Here is an 18,362-nt window from a genome sequence, read left to right as displayed (position 1 = left end):
GCAGATGAGGAGCGAGTTGAGAGTCTGTGGATGAGAATTAAGGGGCAGGCTGGCATGGGGGATGCTGTTGTGCGTGTCTGTTAAAGGCCACTAGACCAGGATGAGGAAGCTGACGAGGCCTTCTACAGGCATCTGAGAACAGCCTCTTGATCACAGGCCCTGGTTATCATGGGGGATTTCAACTACCCTGACATTTGCTGACAGGCCTACGCAGCCAGTCACCTGAAGTCCAGGAAGTTCCTCCAGTACTGGTTCCTCCAGTGCATTGATGATAACTTCCTGATGGAAATGGTGAATGTGCCAGCTGGGAGAGGAGTGCTGCTAGATCTTGTCCTCACCAACAAGTAGGGGTTGGTTGATTCTGAATCACAGAAGCACAAATTTTAGGGGTTGAAAGGGATCTCAAGAGATCATCGGGTCCAACCCCCCTGCCAAAGCAGTTTGCCTAGAGCAGGTTGCCTATATATGTGTCCAGATGGGCCTTGAATATTTCCAGAGATGGAGAGTCCACAAGCTACCTGGGCAGCATGTTCCAGTACTCTGTCACCCTCACTGTGAAGAACTTCTTTCACATGTTGGTGTAGAACTTCCAGTGCTCCATTTTTTTGACAATTGCCACTTCTCCTATGCCCACAAACAACTGAGAAGAGGTTGGCCAAATCCCACTGTCTCCCACACTTAAGGTATTTGTATACATTGATAAGGTCTCCTCTCAGCCTCCTCTTCACAAGGCTGAAGGTTGAAGGCAACCTTGGTTGCAGCGACCCTGGGATGGTGCAGTTCAGGATCTCATGGGGCAGGAAGAGAATACCGAGCAGAATCGCAACCCTGGACTTCAGTAGGGACAACTTTGGCCTTTTCACACAATTGCTAAGAGAAATCCCATGGGGCAAGGTACCTGAAAGAAAAGGGTCCCAAGACAGTTGGTTAGTGTTCAAGGACTGCTTCTTCCCAGCTCAAGATCCAAGCATCCCAACAGGTTGAAAGTCAGGAAAGAGAGCCTGGAGACCTGCTAAAGAGGGAACTGCTGGGCAAACTCAAGTGGAAGAGGAGAGTCTACACTTGGGAGGCCACTTGGGAGGAATATAAGGCTGTTGTCAGAGGATGTAGGAAGGGAACTAGAAAAGCTAAGGCCTCCCTAGAATTAAACCTTGCAAGAGGGATCAGGGAGAAATGAAAGGGCTTGTACAAATACAAGTAGATAAAAGTAACACTAGAGGCAATGGAGGGCTAGTGATGAACAAGATGGGACCCTACTGCCATCAGGTTATTGGGGTCAGAACCCCACTGTATTTTTCTGTAGGGTCAGGGGGATGCCAACCGCTGTCTGCACTGGAGGCTGAAATGATCCCAACTGGCAAAAGAGTGGGGAAAGCTGTCTTGTTGGTAGCCCTGAGGCACTGTGGAAACCTGGAAAGAGACTACTGAGGAAAGGGAGGGGGGCTTCTCTGATAGTGCTCTGGACACGATGGTCTTGATGATCCTTAAGGGTCCCTTCCAACTCAGGATATTCTATGACACACAGAATCACAGAATCACAGTGTTTTGGATTGGAAGGGATGTTGAAAGATCACCTAGTGAAAATACATCAGCAACCCAAGAAGTACTTGTTAAACAAATGAAACAAACAGGAATCTTCCATAAATTTACTGCCCAAATCTGTGGTTATCTCCACCCTTGTGGCCCCAAGTAGTGTTCCAAAAATAGCAATTGAGGTTTACGTCCAGTGGTCAGGCAAGCAGAACAAAGCTGCTTGCCCAGTTAAGCCCCAATGGGATCAGGATAGAAAACAAAGAGGACAAAAGTTAGGAAATAGATGGGTTGATATAACTAGGTGTCCTGGTTTCAGTTAGGACAGAGTTAATTTTCTTCCTAGTGGCTGGTAGAATGCTATGTTTTGGCTTAGGATGAGAAGAGTGCTGATAACACCCAATGTTTTAATTGTTGCAGAGCAGTGCTTATACCAAGCCACGGACGTCTCAGCTTCTTGCTCTGTCCTGCCAATGGGCAGGCTGGGGGTGCAGCAGGAGTTGGGAGGGGACAGACCCAGGACAGGTGACCCAAACTAGCCAAAGAGGTATTCCATACCACCTGACATCATGCTAAACAATATATAAGGGTGGCTAGCCGGGGGAGGAGGGCCGGACTGCTCGGGGTTAGGCTGGGCATCGATCAGTGGGTGATGAGCAATTGCATTGTGCATTGCTTGTTTTGTACACATTATTAGTAGTAGCACTATTATCATCATTATTGTCATTATTATTATTGTTATTATTATTTTCCTGTCCTAATAAACTGTCTTTATCTCAACTCACAGGCTTCACTTTCCTGTTTCTCTCCCCCATTCCAGAGAGGGAGGGGGGAGGGTGAGTGAACGGCTGTGTGGTGTTTAGCTGCCAGCCGGGTTAAACCATGATACTAGGATATATTAAGTGGTGCTGGGTCTGGCTGGGACGGAGATAACTATCCCTGCAGTGCCCCAGTAGGTCTGGGGGTGGGCAAGAGGTGGGGAGGGGACATCACCAGGGCAGCTGCCCTAAACCGACCAAAGGGGTTTTCCATAGCACAGGATGTCACAATCAAGAATAATAGGTGGGAAAGGGGAAGGAGAGTGGGGTCTCTCCTTATAAATATGTCTGTCCTCCCAAACAACTGCTACACATATCGAGGTCTTGCTTCCCCACACATGGTCCAACATTGCTTGTTGATGGGAAGTAGAGGATGATTTGTTTTTCTCTCTCCCTTCTTCCCACATGGGTGTGGAAGAGATAGAAATCAACTTGGGAGAGGCTGCAGAAGTTTGCTAGCCTGATGGAGAGCTGTAAAAAAATGAACCAAATATGGCAATAGGAAAAGGAGCAGGAGGCCTCTGTTGGAAGAATACTGCCCTTGAGATACACGTAAAAACAGCATGAGCTGCAGTGTGTGAGCGGACAGAAATAACAGCGGGGGCTCAAATAAAAGCAGCGGATGTAGCAGGGGCTGAGGCAGGGCCATTGCTGATGAGAGCCTCTGTCTGTGGGCCAGGCTCAGGTGGCCACAGGAAGCCCACAGGACAGCTCCCAGCTGCACTGCAAGCCTCTGTCCCACCATCCCCAGCTCACAGCAAAGCAGACACCTGAAGCAGACGCTGCTCCCCAAAAGCAGCACCCTAAAAGATGCTGGGGCAGGCGCCATGGGCAAGGCTGTCTCCTTCTGGCCCTGCCGTCCTGCTGCTGGCTCTCTGTAAGTTGGGGCACTGCTGGGCGTGGGGGCTGAGGGCTGGAGGTCTGCTGTTGTGGGTAGGACAGGCCAGTGGTGGACACACGGGAGGATGTGGAAAACATGTGTGGGACAGGCGTGCAGCACTGTGGGGCAGAGTTGGTTTGGGGAAGGCAGGAGATCACTGACCCTCTAAGCAAAGACCACTCTGCCCCTTGCTTCAGGTGCTGGAGTGAGATCACCCAGGACTTCTGCAACTTACCAGGATTGCAGGAGCATGGGGGTGAGTCCCAAAAATGAACGTGTCCTGGGGAAGGAGATGGGAAGGGTGAAGGAGATTATTCCCCCACAGTTTCCCCTGTAAGCCCCAGGACAGCAGAGTCTCTCAGCCTTGGCATGCAGTTGGTTTTGCCACCAGGCAGTCACTAACACTTGCCTGGGGAATCCCTGTGCCGTCCCTCCAGGTAACAACCAGACTCCAGTCCTGTACCTCAACACTTCCAGTGCCCAGGAGGGGGAAATAGTTTTCTTTCAATGTACCATTGATGCTCATTTTCCTGCTACACGAGTTGTCTTCTGCAAGAATGGGCTGGAGGAGCACAGCCTGAAAGCCCAGCATGGAACTGTAATCTACCCTGTAGAAGTGAAAATCAGTTCGAGAAGGGCTGGGACGTACACATGTGGATACCAGCAGAGGAACGAGAACAACTGGGTGAGGAGCTCTGCTCTCAGTGCTCCCTGGACGCTGTCTGTGGCAGGTGAGACACAGCCCCAGGGTGGTGGGGACAGAAGGGACAGAGACACCACAGAGGCTGGAGCTGTGTGCTGCAGTAGGCAGGGCATGTCTCTGGGGTGGTTCCCTGATGGGTGTGTTCCCACTACTCCAAGGGAGCCCCTTGAGAGAAAGCTGCTCTCAAAGGTCCACCTCTGCTGCAGACTTGTGAATGTGCTGGGTGAAGTCACAGAGAGATCTGCCCTTTACATTGATGAGCCTGTGGCCAGGGAATTCATGTGATTGTCATGAAATGGGCTACAGCATATTTGTGAGTAAAAGTAAGTTCTGGTAAACAGAGAGGAGACCACAGTGGTGCTGGTTTGAGACACCAGGGTGGGAAGGTGCTTGCTCAGCAAGGACAAACAGTGGGGACATGGGCACGGTTGAGGTGGTGTGCAAGGTCTTGGCCCTACAAAGAAAAATGCACTTTGCCCCAAGTTAAGTGCTGGTGAGACCACCCAGGACACCCACAGCTCCCCAGGTGAGGACAAGCATGCAGGTGTGCCAGCTGCACGGGCACGTCCTGCTCCATGCCTCTCCCCATCACACCGTGATGCCCTCACACCCACTGTCCCCCAGCTCCACATGCCCGGATCCTGCACACCCTCCCCACAGGCACGGTGCTGGCAGTGGCGGCCGTCGGCCTCGTCCTCCTGGCTGCAGGCAGCTGGTTTGCCATCAGGAAAGGTGAGGGAGTGGGGGAAGAAGGGGGGAAAGGCTGAGAACATGGGGGTCCTGTTGGGGGCTGGTGCAGTGGGAATGCCGGTGGGGGGAACCTGGGGGTGCACAGCTGGGGCACACGGTGCCTGGGGGTGATGGCTGTGGGCAGCCCAGCTGGGGAGGATGCTGAGGGAGCTGGGGAGCTTCAGCCTTCGTCCCCCAGCCCCGAGATGGGAGCCAGGGCTGGGCAGCCTGTTTGTGCCAGGTGAGATATGGCCCAATGTTTGGACAGAAGGGACAGGGATACTGCAGAGGCTGGAGCTGTATGCTGCAGAAGGTAGGGCATGGCTGTCGTGTAGATCCCGAATGGGAATGTTCCCTCTCCTGTAAGGCAGCCGCTAGAAAAAGAGCTGATCTCACACATGTCCCTGTCCCTCCTGGAGCACCTCTGCATCAGAGATTGGGCTGCATCGGGCAATGAAATAGAGAACAGGGGCTGGGGTTGTCTGTGAACCCTGGGGTGTTCCAATACCGCTCTAGGATGTCCCTCTAACCTTTACAAACCTGTGTTTGGGAACTTACATGAAAAGGCTTGCTCATGTTCCCTGTGTGCTCAAGGAAGCAAGACATGAGCTCAGCATCTCCTCAGCATCTGGGATTGTCCCAAAACAGAGTTCAAGGGACATAAGCATGTTCATGTCTCCCACAGGCAGCAGCCTCTCACAGAGGGCCCAGATACCTTCCATAGGTGAGACATTGCTCATCAGCCCTTCCCAACACGGCTGTCCTATGTAGCTTGCCTTCGTGACACTGTGACTCTGTTCTCTCACAGGGCCAGCCATGCCCCTGGAAGTCTGGATCCTGCGCTCTGCCCTCAGCCTGCTCCTGCTGCTGTCTGCCCCCATCATCACCCTCCTCCTGGAGAGATGGAGCCATGGTGCCGGCAGGGCCAGGCAGCCTGGAGACGTCCCTGTCCCCATGGTGTTCTGATGTCCCCCTGAGCTCCATGCTGTCCCCAGCCTGCTCCCTCATGCTCAGAACATGACCCCCACACATTTGCCAGACTCCCGCTGCCGTGGGGTTCAAGGCAGCTGCGGCAGCATGCCCAAGGGATGTGCTGCCACTGCTCTGCTTCCCTTGGCTCAGACTCTGCTCTCTGCTCACATTGAGGAGGGATCGTGCACTCTCCTGGCTGCCTTCAACCACAACACCCACGTTGCTGCCGCTCCTAGTCATAGGATCTCCATCATGTGATCCACCTCTGAATACCAGAACAACACGAGGGGATGGAGTCATGTCTGCACCCCCAGGTAGCCATGCTCTGCAGCTCCTGCATCACTCCAGCACCTCCCTGTGCCCAAGGTGGTGCCGGCTGCAATGGGCACATCCCCAGGTGGTCACAGTGCCCTGTGTGGAGGCACCTTGATGGGTATAGGTCCTGTGGGAGGCAAAATATAAAGGATTGGCTCAGAATGCACCAGCTGATGTTGCTGCTCTGTATTTGAGAGGGAAGCCAGTGAGCAGAGCTTGGAGCGCTGCTCTATGACTGCCATATGGGGCCATGTTCCTTGGCCCCATGACTGCGAGGGACCTGCTGTTCCCTTTGCCCTGACACCCAAGAGTTCCCCTACATACTGCCACTGCCCTGGTAGATGTGGCATGGAAAAGTGCCATTGTGAGGATGGCTGAGGCCATGCAGATGACCAGGGGGTGGCCATGCCTGGCACTCTGCACCCCACACCCACCCATCCCTTTGCTGGGTCTTCTGTCTCTCAGCTGCACTTTTTGCTACCCTGAGACAAGGACCTGTCATGTTTTGACAACTGCTGTACCCTAGTGTACTTTTCCTCACTGTAATATCATTATAATACCAAAACACACCTCCATCCTAAAAGCTACCTGCCTCCAATGTGCGACCACCCCTCACTGAGCATGCACTCTGAATTTCTCAGAGCCTATTACTTTAAACGGAGATGGGATAACGTTTCACCAATCATAACTAAGATATGCTTGACTAGAGTCACTCAAGCTCCACCTAAAAGATAGAAAATAATATAAATTGGCCTAAGAGAGAGGGGATGTTTTGGAAGATACCACTGTCAGGGGAGATACCACCCCGAGGGAATATACCATCCTTACAGCCTCCTGACTCCTGGGATCAGTCGACGGGCTGTGCTTCTCTTCCACCCTCTCCCCACATTGGGATGCCTTTGGGTGAGATTTGAACACACGGCTATACTGTGTGTCTCTGCGGAAACTTTGAAATCTCTATAGAGTCTTTTAGCCTTTTAACACATTTAATTTCCAGGCTGTGCACCTGTGTCACCTGTGTATTTCGTGCATACTAGCTTGCTTTTGCAGACAGTAACTATGGCTGGCAATCCAAAGAACCTGTGTACCTGGTGCTGTAATAAATCGCACTTGAATGCATTGTTCCTACCCATGATAGTGTGAAATGTGTTCATCTGATTCGTGTCAATATGGAACAATCCTCGGGCCACATGATACGATGAAATGTGACCTTCTGTCTTTCATACCCTTGTATAACCACAAGTCTAAGAAAAAGAGGGTGGTTAATGCATATAGTTCTTGTATCTTACAAAGGAATGGTCCAGCAATTGGTAAAGACTGCAGCTCCGGCTTGGGACATGCTCTTGCAGGGCCTCTCCATGGGCCTCAGCTTCCTCCAGGACACATCCACCTGATTCACCGGTGGCACCTCCACGGGCTGGAGCGTGGAGATCTGCTCCATGTGGGACCCAAGGGTGCAGAGGGACAGCCTGCTCCACCAGGAGCCGCTCCAAAGGCTGCAGGGGAACTTTTGCTGCATGCCTGGAGTACCTCCTGCCCTCCTGCTGCACTGACCTTGGTGCCTGCAGGACTGGTTCTCACTCCTCCCTCTACCACTTGTTGTGCAGCAGGTTTCCTTCCCTGCTAAAATATGCTCTCACAGATGTACAAACAACATTGATTTTTGGCTCGTCTTTGGCCTGGAGCAGGTCCCTTTTTCAAAGTCTGACACTGGCCCTTTTCAAATAGGAGGCAGCTTCTAACTGAGGACACCTCTGCAGACCCCCCCTACCTGCCCACGTAACCCCAATACAGCTGCAGAGTGCAGGCCAGAGTTTGCTTTCCCTTGGAGGGGCGTCCAGTTCACCTGCAATGGACGGTGCCAGGGGTGCAAACACAGCCCTGCCATTTGCCATGCAGTAATGCAGATTACTGTGGAAAAAGGGCAAGCTCCTGAGCACCTGCAGTGCATTGATGGCAGCCTCATGTGGGGCAGCAAAACAGAGGAAGTCTTTGAGAAAGGGAAGAAAATTATCCAAATTCTCCTGAAGGCTGGTTTTGCCATTGACCAGACTGAAGTCAAGGGACCTGCACAGGAAATGTGAAACTTGGGTGTAAAATGGCAAGGTGGATGTTGCTATATCCCAGTGGGTGAGGTCAGTGAGGTAACAACTGAGTCCCCATCAGCTAAAAGGAAAGAAACACAAGGTTTCCTAGGCCTTGTGGGTTTCTGGAGAAGGCATATTGCATGCTGTGGGGAGCTTCTGAGCCCTCTCTAAGAAGTAACCTGAAAGAAGAGCACTTTGAAGTGGGAAGAGGTGAAGGTGGTTTTTCAAAAGGCTGCAATGGGAGCCCTTGGGCCTATGTGTACAGGCCCAGCTGTGCCTCTGGTGCTTCACACTGCAGGTGGGAAAAATGGCCTGACCAGGAGCCTTCGGCAGAAAAAAGCAGGAGAAAGCTGAGGATGTCCTCTGCCTTCTGGAGCTAGGCTGTTGAGGATCAGAAGCCCATGATGCTCCAAGTGCCAAAAGCGAGCCAGGGAGTCATGCCCAAAGGAAAATGGTGGGCCATGGGCCCAGAAACAAAGCATTCCTTGGTCTAGCACATCCCAGGTCACTCAACAACCTCTTGAAAGATTGAGCCCTACCATGGAGTGTTAAAGGCTGGAATGAGGACATTGGGTGCAGAGGCACGGGAGAACTTGGCTGGACATTTTTGAGAAGCCACTTGGCCGCTTAACAGAAGAGCATCTGGCAAGTGGCCTGGTGCTACCCAAAGAAAGGTCCTACCTCCTGTGGGATGAAAGTCCCTGCAGTGCCCATTAATGGTAGGCAATGAACTGCATTAATCTGCCTTATGCGGAGTCTCTTTTGCCTGTGCTGGTCACTGGTGAGTGATCTCCCTGCCCTTATCTCAGTGCACAAGTCTTCTTCAACTAGAGTTTCTCGCCTATTCCTTTGAGGAAGGGAATTGAGAGAACAGCATGGGGGCGCTCAGGTGCCTTCAGGGTGAAGCCTCTGCCTTTCCTGGTTGTTGTGTGGTCGCATGAGGGTCAAAGTGTGGGTGCCGCTGGCTCCCACAGTGCTGTGCTGTCAGCAGTATGGCCCCAGCTGAGACTCCCTGAGAGTTCTTCATAAGCTGATTCACTGACAGAATGGAGGGATCTGCCCGCAGCCTTGGCAACTTCCCCAGATCACTGAAGTCACTTTGGTGACTTCACCTTGGTTCAGGATTCCCCTGTCGCCGTCATCTTTTGTATAGATGTTGAAGAAAAGCAGAATGATGTGGTCAGAAGAGGGCAAAGTTGAGTGGACAAGGGGCAGGAGGGCTTTGCAGGGGGGATGCTGCCCTTAAGACACTTGTTAAAACTGTGGTGTTGGAGAGGATGTGTTCAGAAGAGGGCAAAACAGTGAGCAGTGTTGGGATAAAGAGCAGAAGGGCTTTGCAAGGAGGATGCCATCGCTAAGATAGAAGTAAAACAGTGAGTGTTGTGGTATGTGAGAGAATAAGATTGGGGGCTCTCAAATTGAAGCAGATATAGAAGGGTCTGAGGTAGGGCCCCAATAATTAGAGCTTCTGGCTGTGAGCAGGCTCAGGCAGCCACAGAAAGCCCACAGGACAGCTCCCAGCTGCACTACAAGCCTCTGTCTCACCATCCCCATCTCACAGCAAAGCAGACACCTGAAACAGACGCTGCTCCCCAAAATCAGAGCCCCAAAAGGTTCTGGGGCAGGCGCCATGGGCAAGGCTGTCTCCTTCTGGCCCTGCCGTCCTGCTGCTGGTGATCTGTGAGTAGGGACATGTTTAGGCCTTCTTGAAAGAGTAAGGAGGCCATGACTTGCTGCAGCTGAGCAAACCAAGCTGTCAGGTCGACTTGGTGAAGTTCCTATCATATACGTTCCAACAAACCCAATTGAGGAATTAAGAAATATTGTTGCCAGCAGCTGGCTTCAAGGACAGGATGTACGTGACTGCTAATCACAAGGGGATTGTTTTCTTGCAGTTGTTTGTCTGAGTGCTTTTGACCAATAATCTTGTGTAAGACACTATCCGCCCCTGTTAAGTTTGCTATAAAAGTCAGGCTATTTGGGTAATAAAGAGAGAGCATGATCTGACCATACTGGTGTCTGTCGTGTTTTCAGCCGTTCCTCCTGCAACAGAGGAATTGCTGGGCATGGGGGCTGAGGGCTGGAGGGCTTCTTCTGTGGGCAGGACAAGCCTGTGCTGGGCACACAGTACGATAGGGACAGTGTGAGTGGGCAGACATACAGTTCTCTGGGTCAGAGCTGTTTTTTGGAAGGCAGGATGGTAATTGCTTCCTCCAAGTATAATATAAGTCTGAGCAAGGGGCACACTTCTCCAGCACCATAAATTGTCTGGAGGTTTGCTCTGAGACTCTAGGACTGCTGGATTCTTTACAGAGCTATGGGACTTACTGGAACAAGAAATCCACACAAAATGGGATTAGGATTGCCATTGTTCAAGAGGTTGTTGAAGAGATACAGCATGAGAACATGCAGGTGTGATGGTGGCTGCTTAGCAGTGAGGATGTGAGCAGGGGCATCAGGATGAGCCTGGACACTGACCCTCTCAGCAAATCCCTCTCTGCTCCCAGGTACAGGTGGCAGCATGACCTCCCAGGACATCTGCATCTCCTCAGGTATTTGTGAGTCCTTCCCTCCCAGACCCAGGGCACTTGGAAGCCCAACCACTGTGAGCTCTGCCCTATGGCAGCCCTTCACTGCTGTGTCTCCTGCAGGGGATCTCCTGGCTCCTGCTCTCCAAATGAACTCAACTTCTGCTCAGCCAGGTACCACAGTTGTGCTCCAGTGTATTCTCCCTGTGGTGTCACATGCAAGATGAATCATCTTCTGCAAGGATGGGATGGAGCTGTACAGTCTGAAAGCCCAGCAAAGGCAGCTGAGCTACTCTGTGGTCCTGAACATCACATCAAGAAGCGCAGGAAGATATACATGTGGGTACCAGGCGCTGAATGAGATGAAACACATGAGGAGCTCTGCCCTCAGTGCCGGCTGCATCCTGAATGTCCCTGGTGAGACACGTCCCCGGGCTGGAGGGGTGAGAAGGGATGGAGGCACTTGCCACCACATGGCTGTGCTGAGTCTGGAGCTGTGTGCTGCAGCAGGCTCTGGGGTGGTTCCCTCACGGGAGTGTTCCCTCTCCTCCAAGGCAGCCCCTAGAGAGAGAGAGTTGTTCTCAAGGGGTCCTCCTGTCCTTGCAGCACCACCTCTGCTGCAGATATGGAGCATGGGGCATGCTTCAACATATGCCCTGTGAATTGATGAGCCTATGGCAGGAGAAATGTGGAGATTGTCATGATCTGGGCAGTTACCTATGTGCTTAGGCATCCGGGGACCTCTCTCTGCAATAGCAAACCAACAAAAAGTGTCTTTGATTGGATCCAGGGAGGAAACCATGTAGGTGCTGTTTGGACAGAGCAGTGGGAAAGTGTAGTTTAGCAAGGACCAACAGTGGGGACATGGTCATGGTGGTTCATGAGGTCTTCACCCCTCTAAGCAAACTGCTGCGTGCCCCAATGTGCAAGTGTTTCCATGACCACCCAGGACATCCAAAGCTCCCCAGGTGAGGACCACCATGTGGGTATGCTGGCTGCACGGGCACATCCTTCTCCATTCCTCTCCCCATCACACTTTGCTGCCCTCACACAGTCTCTCCCCCAGTTCCCCATGCCCGGATCCCGCACGCCATCCCCACGGGCACGGCACTGGCAGTGGCAGCCGTCAGTCACATCCTCCTGACTGCAGGCAGCTGGTTTGCCATTAGGATAGGTGAGGGAGTGGGGGGAAGGTGGGGGGAAGGCTGAGGCCATGGGGGTCCGGCTGTGGGGCTGGTGCAGAGGCAAAAGCGGTGGTGGGAACCTGGGTGTGCACAGCTGGGTCAGACAGTGCCTGGGGGTGATGGCTGTGGGCAGCCCAGCTGGGGAGGCTGCTGAGGGAGCTGGGGAGCTTCAGCCTTCATCCCCCAGCCCCGAGATGGGAGCAAGGGCTGGGCAGCACCTTGGCCTGCGCACCTCAGCCCCTGTTCTTCTTGCAGGTGCCTGCAGAGGGAGATGCCCAAGGTGAGCACCAAGGGCTGCTGGCTGTGGGGTATGCAGGAGGGAGTTGAGGGCATGGCGGGGCCCTGGGGTGCTCCTTGTTCAGGGGCATTCCCTGTGCAGAAGGCAGGAAGGATGGGGCTTGTCTTGGGCTGCCCTCCAGTTCCATGCCAAATGTAGGAAAGCAACACCAGAGGGTATAAGCCTCATGACCCCTCCTCAGTACATGCACATCCCAGAACCATTCCATTCCTCTCCAGGCAGCAGCACGTTGACAGCCCACAGGCGGAAGACACCAACTATGGTGACATCCAGTGTGAGTACTACCTCCTCCCTCGGGGGAAGCCACATGCTCCTCTCCCCATGAGAATCCTGTGCGAGCCCCCATGCAATCCCATCACTTAATTTCCCACTGGGACATACAAAATCCCTGCCCATTCATCAAGGGCAGGTTTCTCTCCAGCACCTCATGTCCTGCTTCTTCCTTGCATGCAGAGTGTGTGCGAGGCTGCTGGCTGCACAAGGGACATGGCAGCATCCCAGTGCTCATGGGGAGAAAGCGCCTTTGCCTGGGGGGTCCTTTCACAGCTGCTGCAGCCCCAGGCTGCAATTCCCCCACCTCAGCTTCTTCTTTTGTTATTTCTTCAGTTTTCCTACAAAGCAATTTCTGTTTTCATGAAGTTGAAAGGACAGAGCAGCAGTGAAAGATCTGGCTCTCTTTCCTTGTGCTTGTGAGGAAACCATTTTAGAGTTCGCTCTGTAACCACAGGTAGCAACAAAGAGAGGATGTTGTGGTTGGGTCAGAGGCTATAGATATATCCCTACCCTATGAGTACATCACTCTAAGTTGACCTCTAACCTCTAACAAGGTTACAACACAACCTTGTTTTTGCAGACGTGCACAGAGCAACTTGCAAGGTGTGCTGGCTGTGCAAGGAGAGGTGATGCCACAGAATGGTGGAAATAAACCAAAACTTCAGTATTTCTGTTCCATTGCTGCTTAATGTATGTCCCAGAGCAGGGTGATGGGAGGGGAAATGAAGCTGGCCATTGTGTGCTGACCATGCTGCCCAAGGTCAATGTGAGTTTCAGCCCTCCACCAACAGGCAGCAAGGGATCATGGTGTGTTTTTTTTGCCCCCACCAACTCTGCCAACAGCCATGTTTGATGGGACAGGGTGAGTCGTGGCACAGCTGTGCACAGCTCCTTTCTGCACTCCTGCAGCCTGGTGCCCGCTCGTTGTGCAGGGCTGACAGTCAGCAGCTGGAGTATCAGGGTTTCTTTTCCCCCTAAAGCCTTCTCCTGTGCAGCAGATGAGCGACACCACGACATATCCCATGGTGACCCACACGCAGACCCAATAGTGCTGTCACAGCATAAGAGCACAAGTGTCTTGCCCATGACTGCCTTTGCTCTCTTGCATAGGGCTCCTGCAGCCATAATGTGCTGCATTGGGATACGCTTTGGTCCTCTTTGAGTTTTGCTGTCACAGGAAAAAGCCATGTGTGTTTAGCCAAGACGATGTTGGACTCACACCTCTATCTACAATATATTAATACTTCTAAAATATATGAGCTATACTGAATCATACTGTGAATGTATTTATTTTTCTCTCAACAAAAGAAGACATCTCTCTGTGCTCAGTGGATGACTTGTACACCTAAGTTGCAGTATAAAGTGAAAGGGGTGCTCTTCTACCCACATACGGAGATACCCATTTGGACCTATATGGACAGATATCACTGCAGGGATGTCCTCGCATGTGTGCGTCAGTCAGTGAGTGCACTTCAGATGTGGTTTTGTTTTGATGACAAATAAACAGCTCTGAATTTGTGTTCCTGATGGCACCTCCATCTCATGCAGCCACACGTGGAATTTGATGGAGCAGACAGACAAACAACGAGGCACAAAGGGGTGGTGGTGTCGATCTGAAGAGATGTGAAGAGCCTTGCAAACAGACCTTGCCGAGAAGAAGTACACCAGCTCCTTCCTGTTTGGGATGGCTTCATTGAGAGCTGGCAGATCAGCAGGGCTTTCCCCAGTGCTCTGCCTCTCTCAGAGAACCAACTGCATCGCCTCTCACTTGCTCAGCTTTTGACATCCAGTGGGTGTTGAGAGCAGTTGGATTGAGAGAGCTGCAAAAAACAAGGGAGAACAAGCAGTAGACTTGGTCTGGCGGTGCCCACCATGGGGAAATGCTGGGAGCATGGAAGGAGGGCATTTCAGCCAGAGGACAGCCACGCGAAGCTCCCAGGCTCCTGCCATCAGATGCACTTTTGGCTTGCATTTGCTCTCCAACAGCCTGCCCTCTCGCAACCATCACGTGCACGCTCAACATGGAAGGCTGTGCTTGGGCTGAACTCACCTTCACTCTGCCCATCTCATCCACGTTGGCATCTGGAGGGAGAACCTGAATTAGGGTCCAGCCACACACAGCAGGCAGGGCTTCCCATTCCCCACAACAGTTGCCCCCATGGTCATGGCTTGCCATGGTAAAGGCATCAGCACTTCACACAGTGCCTAGAGGAGAAGGGTGAAGAAGGCAGTGACACTTACAGAAATGGCTGGTGTAAGCAGAAGAGTCCTGAGCACTACCAGCACCATGGAGAGGCATAGAGAGAGCAAAATGAAAGGGTGATGAAGGTCCTTAGCAACACTTCCACAAACCCCCTGGTTCTGAGGTGTGTCTGTGCTGAGAAGAAGAGCACCACAGGGCCCCGCCATGCCCCCAACTCCCTCCTGCAAACCCCACAGCCAGCAGCCCTTGGTGCTCACCTTGGGCATCTCCCTCTGCAGGCACCTGCAAGAAGAACAGGGGCTGAGGTGCGCAGGCCAAGGTGCTGCCCAGCCCTTGCTCCCATCTCGGGGCTGGGGGATGAAGGCTGAAGCTCCCCAGCTCCCTCAGCGGCCTCCCCAGCTGGGCTGCCCACATCCATCACCCCCAGGCACCGTCTGACCCAGCTGCGCACCCCCAGGTTCCCCCCACTTCCTTTCCCTCTGCACCAGCCCCGCAGCAGGACCCCCATGTCCTCAGCCTTTCCCCCCTTCTTCCCCCACTCCCTCACCTTTCCTGATGGCAAACCAGCTGCCTGCAGCCAGGAGGATGAGGCCGACGGCTGCCACTGCTAGCACCATGCCTATGGGGAGGGTGTGTAGGATCCGGGCATGGGGAGCTGGGGGAGAGAGGGTGTGAGGGCAGCGGGGTGTGATGGGGAGAGGCAGGGAGCAGGACCTGCTTGTGAAGCCGGCATACCCACATGGTGGTCCTCACCTGGGGAGCTGTGGATGTCCCGGGTGGTCTCACCAGCAGTTGCACCTTGGTGTAAAGAACATTTTTCTTAGTATGGCCAAGACCTTGCACACCACCTCACCCATGCCCATGTCCCCACTGTTTGTCCTTGCTGAGCAAGCACCTTCCCATTCTGGTATCTTAAACCAGCACCACTGTGGTCTCCCCTCTGTCTACCAGCCCACACAACTGTTCACAGTTATAGTTACAGTTATAGGCTATAGTTGATCTCAGGACAGTTGCCCCACTTCCCCTACCTTAGGCTCATCAGTGTAAAGGGCAGATCTTGGAACATCCCTGGCTCAGACCAGAGTCCATTCACAATGCCAGCCCTTACTCTCTGTTCCACTGCCATGTAGAAACCCACGTCTGCTGCAGAGGTACTGCTGCAGTAACCAGGGGACCCTTGAGAGCAGCTCTCTCTCTAGGGGCTCCCTTGGAGGAGAGGGAACACTCCCATCAGGGAACCACCCCAGAGACATGCCCTGCCTGCTGCAGCACACAGCTCCAGCCTCAATGGTGTCCTCGTCCCTTCTGCCTTCAACACTCCAGGGCTGTGTCTCACCTGCCATGGACAGGGTCTGGGGAGCACTGAGAGCAGAGCTCCTCACCCAGTTGCTGTCATTCCTCTGCTGGTACCCACATGTGTACGTCCCAGCACTTCTTGAGGTGATGTTCAGGACCAGAGCATAGATGAGCCTGCCCTGCTGGGCTTTCAGGCTGAACTCCTCCTGCCCATTCTTGCAGAAGACAATTCGCTTAGCAGGAAACTGCTCATCAATGGTACATTGAAGCAGCACTATTTCCCCTTCCTGGGCACTGGAAGCGTTGAGGTACAGGACTGGCGTCTGGTCGTTACCTGGAGAGAAGGCAGAGGGATTCCCCAGGCAAGCGTTAGTGATTGCCTGCTGGCAAAACCAACTGCATGCCAAGGCTGAGAGAAGTCTGCTCTCCTGGGGTTTCCAGGGGAAACTGTGTGTGAATAATTCACTTTGCTCTTTCCATCTCCTTCCCCAGGACATGTTCATTTTCGGGACCCACCTCCATGCTCCTGCAATCCTGGAGAGCTGCAGATGTCCTGGGTGGTCACTCCAGCACCTGCAGCATGGGGCAGAGAGGGTTTTGCTTAGAGGGGCAGTGACACGGCTCACCCACAGCTCCCTGCACACATACCCACTGCTTAGTCCTGCCTGAAAATGGGACTTCCCACTTGTTGTTCTCCATCCAGAATCTACTTCATCTGCACACGTGGCACCATTCCAAGTCAATTCTGGATGGGTTTTATATTCTAGTTGGAGTCCCCATGCTCTCTAAGGCATCCTGTAAGGCATCCTGAAAGTCTCACACAAAGGCTACAAACAAACTTTTAGTACTGGAGAAGTGTGCCCCTTGCTTAAATCTGCATCGTAGCTGGAGGAAGCAATCCCAATCTTGCCTTCCCCAAAATAACTCTGCCCCACAGTGTTGCACGCCTGGCCCACGCATGCTGTCCCCATCCTCCCCTGTGCCAACCACGGGCCTGTCCTGCCCCCAGCAGCAACCCTCAGCCCCCACACCCGGCAATGTCCCAACTCACAGATCACCAGCAGCAGGATGGCAAGGCCAGAAGGAGACAGCCTTGCCCATGGTGGCTGCCCCAGCATCTTTTGGGGCGCTGCTTTTGGGGAGCAGTGTCTGCTTCAGGTGTCTGCTTTGCTGTAAGCTGGGGACGGTGGGGCAAAGGCTTGCAGTGCAGCTGGGACCTTTCCTGTGGGCTTTCTGTGGTTTCATGAGCCTTGCCCACACTAAGAGGCACTCATCAGCAGGGCCCTGCCTCAGCCTCTGCTGTGTCTTTTTCATGTGTAGAGCCCCAACTTTTATTCACAGCTAGTCAAACACCGCAGCACAGGCTGTCTCTGTCTTTATCTCAGGGACAGTATCCTCCCTGCAAAACCCTACTGGACCTCGACTCCAACCAGCTTTAGCCCATTGACTGACAGCTCCCATGGCACCAGAACACATCACCAGCCTTTTCCAAAGCCCTTTAGCTCATTCTCTTTGCACGTGCTTGCTAATTGTAAATCAGCCCTGAACTGTTGTTCCTTTTACATGGCTACACAGCCTGAGCCCCTCTGCCTGCCAGCGACTCCATGGGGAGACCTGGTGCTGTAGCCTGTGTCCTGTGAAGAAGGGGACTCACTCACAACCCAGGCCTTGGGGGTTTCTGGCAAAGAGGCAATGCCTCCTTTATCCAAACTGGTTCCTTTTCAGCCTTTTCTCAGTGCAACTTTGTGCTGTACAACAAAATTAGGGGCGCAGTTCTGTGGGGGCTACCGTAACTCTAGGACTTGATGGGCATGGATCAGCTAGTGGTGAGCAATTGCATTTTTCATTCCTCCTTTTTGGCCTTTTGTTGTAGAGTAATTTCTTTGCTTTTTTTTTTTTCCCCATAATATGTTCTAATTACATCAACCCAGGTGTTGTGGTTAAACCCAGCCAGCATCTTAATGCCACAGAGCCCTTCACTCACCCTCCCCCCTCCCTCTCTGGGAGGGGGAGAGAATTAGAAAGAAAAGCAAGCCTGTGGGTTGAAATACAGGCTCCTGTGGGGGCTCTCCATGGGCCACAGCCTCCTCCAGGACACATTTACCTGCTCCACCGGGGGCTCCTCCATGGGCTGCAGCGTGCAGATCTGCTCCATGTGGGACCCATGGGTGCTGGGGGACAGCCTGCTCCACCAGGAACCTCTCCACAGGCCGCAGGGGAACTTTTGCTGCATGCCTGGAGCACCTCCGGCCCTCCTGCTGCACTGACCTTGGTGCCTGCAGGGCTGGTTCTCACTCCTCCCTCTACCACTCGTTGTGCAGATGGTTTCCTTACCTTCTTAAAAATGTTCTCACAGATGTACAAACAACATTGATTTTTGGCTCAGCTTTGGCCTGCAGCAGGTCCCTTTTTCACAGTCTGACACTGGCCCTTTTCAAATAGGGTGCAGCTTCTGGGCTTCTCAATGAGGCCACCTGTGCGGACCCCTGCTACCAAACCGTTGCAATGTAAATTCAATGCATCTGCAGAGTGCAGGCTAGAGTTTG

General features: G+C 53.0%; 1 protein-coding gene and 1 long non-coding RNA gene across 3 annotated transcripts; one reads left to right on the top strand and one right to left on the bottom strand.

The window, feature by feature from the left end:
- Positions 1–4,534: 4,534 nt before the first annotated feature.
- LOC140000993 (uncharacterized) lies at positions 4,535–13,257 on the top strand. The gene is made up of 3 exons (XR_011806164.1): positions 4,535–4,663; positions 12,002–12,026; positions 12,263–13,257. It is a non-coding gene; the product is annotated as an uncharacterized lncRNA (long non-coding RNA).
- A 330-nt stretch (positions 13,258–13,587) lies between these two features.
- On the bottom strand, positions 13,588–17,044 carry LOC113841232 (uncharacterized). 2 transcript variants are annotated; one of them, XM_038172803.2, is made up of 8 exons: positions 16,868–17,044; positions 16,333–16,389; positions 15,857–16,150; positions 15,274–15,318; positions 14,778–14,802; positions 14,559–14,593; positions 14,368–14,399; positions 13,588–14,137 (listed from the first exon to the last, which is right to left on the bottom strand). In XM_038172803.2, the coding sequence occupies exons 1-8, from the start codon at positions 16,932–16,934 to the stop codon at positions 14,090–14,092; spliced, it is 603 nt and encodes a 200-aa protein (XP_038028731.2). In that variant the 5' UTR covers positions 16,935–17,044; the 3' UTR covers positions 13,588–14,089. The 2 variants fall into 2 exon arrangements, with proteins under 2 accessions (XP_038028731.2, XP_071888230.1); XM_072032129.1 differs by lacking the exon at positions 14,559–14,593.
- Positions 17,045–18,362: the final 1,318 nt, after the last annotated feature.

The sequence above is a fragment of the Anas platyrhynchos genome, chromosome 36 (genome assembly GCF_047663525.1).
Source record: "Anas platyrhynchos isolate ZD024472 breed Pekin duck chromosome 36, IASCAAS_PekinDuck_T2T, whole genome shotgun sequence".
Classification (NCBI taxonomy): Eukaryota; Metazoa; Chordata; class Aves; order Anseriformes; family Anatidae; genus Anas; species Anas platyrhynchos.
Note: the sequence above shows the minus strand (reverse complement) of the source record. Positions and strands in the feature narration are given on the sequence as shown.

Excerpts from the sequence above, each read along its gene's own strand:
- LOC113841232 (XM_038172803.2), bottom strand. The coding sequence starts at position 16,934 with ATGCTGGGGCAGCCACCATGGGCAAGGCTGTCTCCTTCTGGCCTTGCC. Across the intron at positions 14,803-15,273 it reads GGACATCCACAGCTCCCCAG|GTGCCTGCAGAGGGAGATGC; the intron begins GTGAGGACCACC and ends TTCTTCTTGCAG. Across the intron at positions 14,594-14,777 it reads TGCAGAGGGAGATGCCCAAG|TGCTCAGGACTCTTCTGCTT; the intron begins GTGAGCACCAAG and ends TGGTGCTGGTAG.